General features: G+C 48.8%; 1 protein-coding gene across 1 annotated transcript; it reads left to right on the forward strand.

Annotated features, from left to right (window-relative positions):
* The first annotated feature begins 897 nt into the window (after positions 1–897).
* On the forward strand, positions 898–6956 carry TAC1 (tachykinin precursor 1). Its single transcript, XM_082752446.1, has 6 exons — positions 898–982; positions 1451–1588; positions 1739–1835; positions 2279–2302; positions 3905–3958; positions 6570–6956. Exons 2-6 carry the CDS (start codon positions 1466–1468, stop codon positions 6617–6619), a joined length of 348 nt encoding a protein of 115 aa, XP_082608572.1. The 5' UTR covers positions 898–982; positions 1451–1465; the 3' UTR covers positions 6620–6956.
* Positions 6957–8604: the final 1648 nt, after the last annotated feature.

The following is an 8604-nucleotide window of genomic DNA, read 5'->3' on the forward strand; positions in this document are numbered from 1 at the left end:
GGGAAGGCCTGGAATTAGCTGTGCCTCTATTTAGCAGCCAAGATGCTGGGTCCCCACAGGGACCAGCTGCATCCACAGCTGTATCCCAATGCCCTGTCCTCAGAGAGGAGGGTTACGGCTGTCAGCAAGGCACCTAGGTGTCCCAGAACCCTGGAACAAACCAAGGGATGGTACAAGGGATGGTACAAGGGAGCTGATTCCAGCAATCTTGCCTTTCTCAGAACAAACACTGCTAGCTCCTGCCAAACTCTGCACAAAGTGCCTTACGGAGGCTGCAGCACAGCCCGGGTGCTGGGGATCCACCAGGGCTGCCTGAAATACCGCTGGCCTCAGGGAAATGGGAACAGCCGTGCAACGGAGAGGAGCAGGAGGAGCTGTCCGAGCCCCTAGGGAAATGCAAAGCTGCTCTATGGGATGGGCGAAGGTAGGGACATAGTTCCGGGGGAGCAAGGTTCCCCCTTTGCCCCCTCAGACCCGCGCTCAATGCTGCCTCAGGAGGCGGCACGGGGGTCCCCAGACCTGGCGGAGCTCGGGGGGCTCCCTGCAACCCCATGCCTGCTGCTCGCCTCACCCGCACCCTATAGCCGCAACCTATAGCCGCACCCTATAGCCGGGGTCCCCGCAGCGGCAGCGGGGTTTTGGGGGAGTTTGGGGGGAGCCGGAGCGGCCCCTCAGAGAGCTGGGGGCGGGGGCTGCTCGCCGGGGCGGGGGCTGTCACGGGGCTGGGACGATAAAAGCGGGGGTAATTGCATTTAGGCAAATGAGGCTGCCTCGGCCCTCCCCGTCCCCGGGTCTATAAAGCGGGGAGCGGCGCCCGCCGACGGCCAATGCGCACGGAGCGCCCGCCCTGCCGCTGCCACCGGTGCGTGAGCCTCGGGAGCCTGTCCGTCCGTCTGTCCATCCATCCATCCGTCCATCCGTCCGTCCGTCTGTCCGTCCGTCCGTCCGTGTGCGCCTGGACGCGTGGGGCTGCGCTGGGAGGGTGTGTGCGTGCGGTGTGTGCGGGGCTCCGTGCGCGTCCCCTCTGCGTGCGGGGTGGGGGGTAGGGGGGTGGCTGCGTGTGTCCGTGTTTCCCCCCGCCGTCTGTCCGTCTGTCCGGCCGCACCCCGGGGTGCCAAGGGGGAGTGGGTGCCTCTCCCCCGCCTGCACGTCTGACCCCGGGAGTCTGGATGCTGTGTGGGGTTTGTTTTTTTGGGGTGGGGAGCCTGCCGGTGGGTGTGCGTGTGCCCGGCCCGACGTGCGGGGTGCCCACACACACGGCTCTGTGCCTGCCTTGGCCCTGTGCCCCCCGAGGGGCAGGCGGCCGTCGGGGGTGGGTTGTTGGGGTGTAGGGCTATATGTGCGAGGTGTGTGGGGTTGGAGGGATGCAAGTCCCGGGTGTGGGGAGTTCCAGGGCTGTACGTGCGAGGTGCCCCCGGGCACTCCGGGGCCTCACCCTCTGCCCCCCCAGGACGTCGAGGCGGCGATGAGACTCCCGCTGGCTTTCGCCGTGCTCCTCCTGGCCTCGGCGCGGGCACTGGCCGACGAAATGGGAGCCCCCGACGATCTCAGCTACTGGGCAGACTGGGCCGACGGCGAGCAGGCGAAGGTGAGCCCCGACGGGATGTATGGACACCTCGGGGGGACCGAGCTGGCTCTGTGTGTCTGTGTGCATGCTGTGAGGCTCAGTGCCGGTGCAACCCCTCGGGGGCTGTGGGTCCAGGGTCCCCACTGATGGCTGCCCGCTGTCACCCCACAGGAGGAGCTGCCACTGCCCCTGGAGCACTTCTTGCAGAGGATGGCGCGGAGACCCCGGCCCCAGCAGTTCTTCGGCCTCATGGGCAAGCGGGATGCTGGTGAGTGGGGTGGGGGTATTGTGGCATGCCTTGCACCGTGCCTCCCTAACCCCTTGCATCTCCATCCAAAGATTTCATTTCGGTTGCTTGCATGTTTTTAAGTGTCATATAAGACAAACACTCCACACCTAGCAGCACGGTGTAACCCTGGTGCCATGCGGGACTGGGCGTGTGTATGGTCTGTAACATGTCCCCTGCATGAAGTGGGAACTGGTCAACGCCACTCGGGGCCAGCAGATCTAACTTGTGCAGGCTTATCTGAAACAAGGTTTTGTAGTCTATTCAAAGGGAAGCACGGTTGTAAACATCACCTTAATTTTCCCTGTAGGGTGGTTTCTGGATTTGATGCTTCAAAGTGTTACAGTAGCATCATATGTGTATGGCTATTCCTTTTATAACTTTATCCTTTTTTTTTTTCCTCTTTCCTCTCCTCCTCCAACCAGGATACGGCCAGATCTCTCACAAAAGTAAGTTAAAATGCAAATATTTTAAGTAATTATGAGAAGATATTCAGGTAGAGAATAGCGTTTTTCAGGGAATTAGGTAGAAGGTAGTTGAGTTTAGCTGAGGAATGGCAGTGCAGAGGTGGAGAACTGTTCTGCTAAAGACAGAATACCCCACAGTCAAGTCTCAAACCTTACCTAGTCTGAGCTGCCACGAGCTTAGAGATTTCAAGCCACATTAATGTGTGGATGCTGCAGTTCTCTTTTATTTCTCTGGGGGCTTTCTGTAGCCTTTCTCATCGGCAAGGCAGGCTTACTGCCAGACTTGGAGAGGAACAATAAAGACAGCAAAATCTGGAAGATTACAATAGCAAGCTCCCGAGTCCCTGCGAATGATTCCAGGGGCGAGCCCAAAGGATGGGATGTGAGATGCCGGGTGGGTGCTGCCCATGCTGTCCGGGCATGAATCAGCCCCCACTCACCGCACAGCCTGGCTGGCCATGTTCTGCCCTACAAACACATCTCCCACTGTTAATAAGCGTGCCTTGCTTTGTTTCTGTGCAACACCGCATGGGAGATGGTGTCAGTAGTGCAGTGCTACCCAGTTGTGCATGGTGACAGTTTACTCTCTAAATATATATGTGAAGATGCTTAGGCAAGCTCTGGAAGACTAAACAAGGGAAAAATATCTTTTTTTTTTTTTTTTTTTTTTTACTTTGGAAGACCTCCTCTGTCCACAGAGGTCAATAACTGCCCCAGCGCTCTGTTAGTTAGGTTTTATAACTGGGATTATTTATTGGAAGACCAATTAAAGAGTCTGATACAAAGCTCATGCCAAACAGCCTGCTGACTAAAGTAAAAAAATTACAGCCTTCTGAAACTGCTTCGGCTAAAATTAATACCTGTGATGTCTGAAGATCATTTGTCTTGGCTTGTACATAAATTAGACAAGCAAAATTATTTCCAAAGAGAAATTTCTAAGTTTGCCTCAAAGTCAGCTTAGAGAAAGAAGAATGGCTCCTTCTCAGTCCTTACCTGAAACTTCAGCTATCACTATATCCAATATTTGCTGTAGGTCAGAAGTTGGACTAATTTATCCTCTACACATCCAGTGCCTCGAGGAGTACTAATGGGACAGGGAGACAATATCAGAACTCATAAATATTCCAGAAATAGAGCCAGACTGTCTAGCTCAGACATGTACAGACATTGAGCCCCATTGGCTTCATCTCCAGTGTGAGGGCACTGCCTTGTCTGTGGGGAAGATTTTCTTCCACATTACAGGAAAAAAAAGCACCAGTAGGTAAAATAGATGCATCACAGAGATGCAAGCTATGCCGAGATACTGCTTTCTCATGTGTCTGTCCAAATTAATCAGAATTGTACTAGGGGAGGAATAAGAATCAGTTATTGGCCATTGTTTTTCTGCTGTATTTAAAAATAATAATAATAAAGTCCATCCAAGTCAATGATTGATATTCATTCTACGTGTTCTGAGAGTGGCATGAAAAACTAGTGTGTGAGATGAACAGTTTGGGAGCCAGTGTCTTCCATGGGAGAGCACATTTTCTTAAAATCCTGCTTATTTAAAATGTATTAAAACAGCCCCAAATATATATTTTTCAGGGCATAAAACAGACTCCTTTGTTGGACTCATGGGCAAAAGATCTTTAAATTCTGGTATGTATATGACTAAGTCTGGTACTCTGCTATACAGCTGCTTAACTCTGTTGCCTCTTTGTTCCCCCCCACTGGATGGCAGAAGCAGTCTTTAGTGGAGACACAGAGTTCTCTGAGAAGGGACCTGGTTTTTCTTTCTGAACCAAAATATGTCAGAGTGCTCTTCACTCCAACACTTGGGGTGGCCAAGCACTGTCATGGTGCACATGAGGTCAGGTGAAGGTCCCGAGGGTACTTGCCTCACTCCCCCTGTCCTGGCTGGCAGCATGTGCTTCTGGTCCCCAAGGTGCTAAGGCAGAAAACAAGAAATGTTATTGATGCACCTGTACCTTTTTCAGTATCTGGAAAAAATCCAGATACTGAAAACATAAACCTCATTTAAACTTGTAATTGAAATACTGATCTCCTCAGATGAAGGGATACTCTCATCATCTCTGCAGATCATTATTCCTCATAAACTTGGAGCAGGAGGTGAAAGAGCAGAGACCAGCCATTAACACCACCTCAGTTTGCAGGTCAAGCTGCTAAACATTCCCAGCCTCTTCCAGCTTTACCTAAAAATAGCAAAAAGCATTTTAAGCTTTGAATAGATACAATGAATTTCTATTGTTTTCCCATGGCATCCATGTGGGGCAGAATTCTCCTCTCTCTTGCACGATCCCTGAGGGTAGTTGAAGGCTGCCAGGAGCTCCAGCTTCCCTCTGCTACAGGGTTGCAGTGAGGAAATCCCTCGCTGTGAACCATAAAGTGTCAGTTAATTCCCTAGAACAGGAATTAAAAAAAAAAAAAAAAAAGGAAAAAAGAAAAGAAAAAAAAAAAACTAATGCCTATTTCATGTCTCTGAAATAGTTCTCGCTGTTTTTGTTAAATGGATGATAAAAGTTAAATTACTAGCTGACACCTTTATATTACTTGGATACATGCTGTGATCTATATTCTGCAATTATGGTTGTCAGTAACTTTTATTTTCAATTAAACCCTGTTCAGACTAGTAATATTGCTCTCTGCATCATTCTGCAAATTGCTATGTATCATGAATAATTTCGTACAATTTTATCTGTGGTGGCAATAGCTATTAAATGCATAATACCTGTAAATATATCTGCTATCATAAAAGTAAATAGCCTGGAAGTAACAGACCAGGTTTGCTTTCCATGGGGATTACATTTACATGAATATGAGGATATAATATACAGCAAATATTTTTAAAAGGCAAAGATTTGACTGCTCTAATTTCAAAATTGCTGGTATAGTTAGGATACTGTTGTGTGGTATTTAAGTATTTATCAGTAATAAAGGGGAATAATGAAGTTTTACCCCATTGGACTATGTAATACTGCCTGACAGGTAAAAATACAATTCACTGCTTTCCTGCCTGATTCCCCGAGAGGGAAATGGTACGAAATTTCTTCTCATCCTCTTGAGAAGAAAGGTGCCAAGGGCTGATCAGGAATAGGTGCAAGGGTAGCTGTCACTTCTAGCTAACCCTCCCCACTGAGTGATGTTTAACTGGGCAGGATTTAGACCTTTCTGTGGCACCATGCCGTGGTTTTCTTCTTGTGCAGAAGCGCTGTGCCTCCTGGCAGTGTGCAGGTGTTTGTACTACCCTGGCAAAGGCTGGTGTGACAACAGGACTCCATAATGCCAGCATCCTTGTCCCTGTTCTGGTGATGCCAGGATGCCACCCCAGGTGGAAAGTGCCGAGTACAGTAAAGATGCCGTAATAATCTGTATTGAGAAAGGAAGCTCAATTCATTTTTTTTCATTAGCCTGATGAAAATTGAAGCCTTCTGAATGTAAATCTGTCACATCTGATCCAACACAGTGCAGAATGCCCCTGGAGAGACGTGCATTTGCTTGCATGCACACACTCTGCCAAAGCCAGGATCCCTCGGGTTTGAAGCAAAGGTGACTCTGGTGACCAGCCACGTCCCACAGAGGTCAGGCTCTGGTGTCCCCTCTCGTGTTAAAAGAGCAAGAAGGAAAGCTGCTAAGCACCAAATTTGTTCCTGAAGACTATTTAAGTGGCAGTTGGCCCCCAGGGTAGTCTGGGTTTTTGCCTAGCTCCTGCTTCAGACTTTAATAAAAGGTATCACTGTGTGTATGGGCTGGAGACAGGGAAGCTTTAAACCCAGCAGAGAGCTGCCAGCGCAGGACAGAAGGTGGGAATGGCAGTGTTGAAAGCCTCTGCTCACAGATTGACCAAGTGTTCAGGTCCCGCCTGTTCAATGCAGTACTGGGAAGTGAAGGGGCTCTGAGCTAACGCTACTGCGGGCAGCTCCACAGGCAGAAAGCACTGCTCAGACCTTGGGCAACACAAAGAATCCCACAGTCTAAGGGGCAAGAGCAGCCCAAGGAGCTCAGGGCTGTGCCAGGACCCCACATCACTGCCTGGAAGGTGAGCAGGTGCAGCAGCCTCCAAATGGTGCTTTCCCCATGCACCCACCCATGGGCTGTTGGGGACAGGGTAGGATGCATCCCCATGGGAGCTGCAGCCACCCCATGCTCCGGATGCTGAGGTCACAGAGGCTTCCTTGTACCTGCTGGGGTCTATGCAGGGCTGCATGATGTGCTTCATGCCATTTTGTGTTTTTTTTTTTCTTTTTTGCAGGATCCTCTGAAAGGAGCATAGCACAGAATTACGAGCGGAGGCGTAAATGAGACATTCCCGTGCATTATTTATTAAACTTCATTTGTTCCAATGGCCAATGCAGTGTAATATAAACTAACCATTGTATGGAATAATTATTTATTTAACAATAATCGATGGGATTTTTTGTTGTTGTTGTTTTGAGTTAGACATTCAATAAAATGATTATTTTTCATATTGTGGCAGCGATACACGTTGTGTAGGTACATTGCGGTTCTGGAAGGACAGCTCCTTCAAGACCAGCAACCCTGGTGATGTCTCACAACAAAGCACATCGTTTGATATGACCTGTAAAGTTACGTTCACTAAACAGAGAAAAGATTCTTTTGTTCATCAAAAGTGAGTCTATATCAGCTTGACAACCAGTGCAGAACAGAGCTGATGTACAGTCTAGTGCCTCAATTTGTTTTCATGGTTTATAATGTACTGTAATTTCCGTATCAAAAAATATATTTGTATCATTGCAGCATGTTTTATGTTTTGTGACTACGTATCTATATATTTTAAAAAGGGGAGGGAGGGGGGTAAGGCTTGAATGTGAATCTGAGGTCTTCATTTCATAGTCTGGAATTTTATGATAGTAACATTTTAAATAAAAACCACTCTGGGGATTTTGCAACATACTTCCTCTGGTGATAGTGATGGCATTATTTCCAGTGTGAGATACGGATCCAAGTAGCAGGGATCTCAGACTAGAAGGACATATCAGTGTAATGGCTTCCTTTTGCTATGATCCTCCTCCTGTGGGTTTGGGGGAAGCTCTGGGAGAGCTGCTGCTGGAGACAGGAGTTCCCAGGGCTGATCGGGGTCACACGAGATGCCATTTGTCCTCGCCACTATGGGATCCAAGACATGCACTGACTGAATGAGAAGGGCTTGCTCTATCCTCCGGCTCCAAGTGGAACAATTTTCTGGGGATTTCATCCAATATTGTAGGTTTGTTATTTGAAAGCCAAGCTTTTAATAAATTCTTGCCCTCAGATTCACAATAAAAACACCTGTTGACTCAAACCAATTGAATGTGAGAAAAAAAAAAAAAAAAAAGAATGTAATCACCTTTTTAATTAAAATGTCTGCTTACTATATTTCCAGGACAGTCCCAAAATGCTACATACATCTCACCAGATGCCAAAGCATCTGTCTATTTGCTCTCCACCTGCTAAAATCTAGAGTTCTCTGATGCTTTTGTACAACCTTTCATCACAGATTAATCAGCAGTAAAAACAGCCAGAATACACAAGCCAAATTTCAAAATAAGCAATACAATTAACGGGTTGTTGGTTTGCATTTTTGAAGCGAACTTGGCAAACTCCATTTTCAAGTTTAACTGACGACTCCCCACAATTGCACCTGTTACAAGTGCTGGTGGACAGACTTGCCTCTCTGGGCAGCCTGTGCCAGTGTTTGGTCACCTGAACAGTGAAGACATGCTTCCTGATGCTTAGGGGAACCTCCTGTGCTTGTGATTTTGCCCATTGCCTCTTGTCCTGGCACTGAGCACCCCTGAACAGAGCCTAGCTCTGTCCCCTTTTTTCTCCAGGCTGAGAGCTTCGATGGAGCTCTCCTCATCGAAGGGGAGCTCCTCCAGTCCCTTCATCATCTTTATGGCCCTCCTCATTCCAGCAGCTCCATGTCTCGTACCAAGGAGCCCCGAACTGGACAGAGCCCTCCAGGTGTGGCCTCACCAATGCTCAGCTGAGGGGCAGAATCACCTCCCTTGATCTGCTGGCAGTGCTTTGCCTAATTAAGCCCAGGATACAACTAATCTTCTATGCAGCAAGGACATGCTGCTGGCTGATATTCAACTCAGTGTCCACCAGGACCCTTCAGTCCTTTCCTGCAAAGCTGCTTTCCAGCCAGGCAGCCCCCAGCACGTCCTGATGCCTGGGGTTGTTCCTCTGCAGGTGCAGGACTCTGCACTTCTCCTGGTTGAACTGCACAATGTTCCTTCAGCCTGTCCAGGCCTCTCTGGATGGCAGCAGGACCCTCTAGTGCA

Source organism: Aythya marila (assembly GCF_965140915.1).
Source record: "Aythya marila genome assembly, chromosome: 2".
Lineage (NCBI taxonomy): Eukaryota > Metazoa > Chordata > Aves > Anseriformes > Anatidae > Aythya > Aythya marila.

Bases quoted from the DNA above. Each gene is read 5' to 3' on its own strand.
- TAC1 (XM_082752446.1), top strand. From the start codon at position 1,466: ATGAGACTCCCGCTGGCTTTCGCCGTGCTCCTCCTGGCCTCGGCGCGG. The intron at 1,589-1,738 runs GTGAGCCCCGAC...GTCACCCCACAG, and splicing joins CCGACGGCGAGCAGGCGAAG to GAGGAGCTGCCACTGCCCCT. The intron at 3,959-6,569 runs GTATGTATATGA...TCTTTTTTGCAG, and splicing joins CAAAAGATCTTTAAATTCTG to GATCCTCTGAAAGGAGCATA.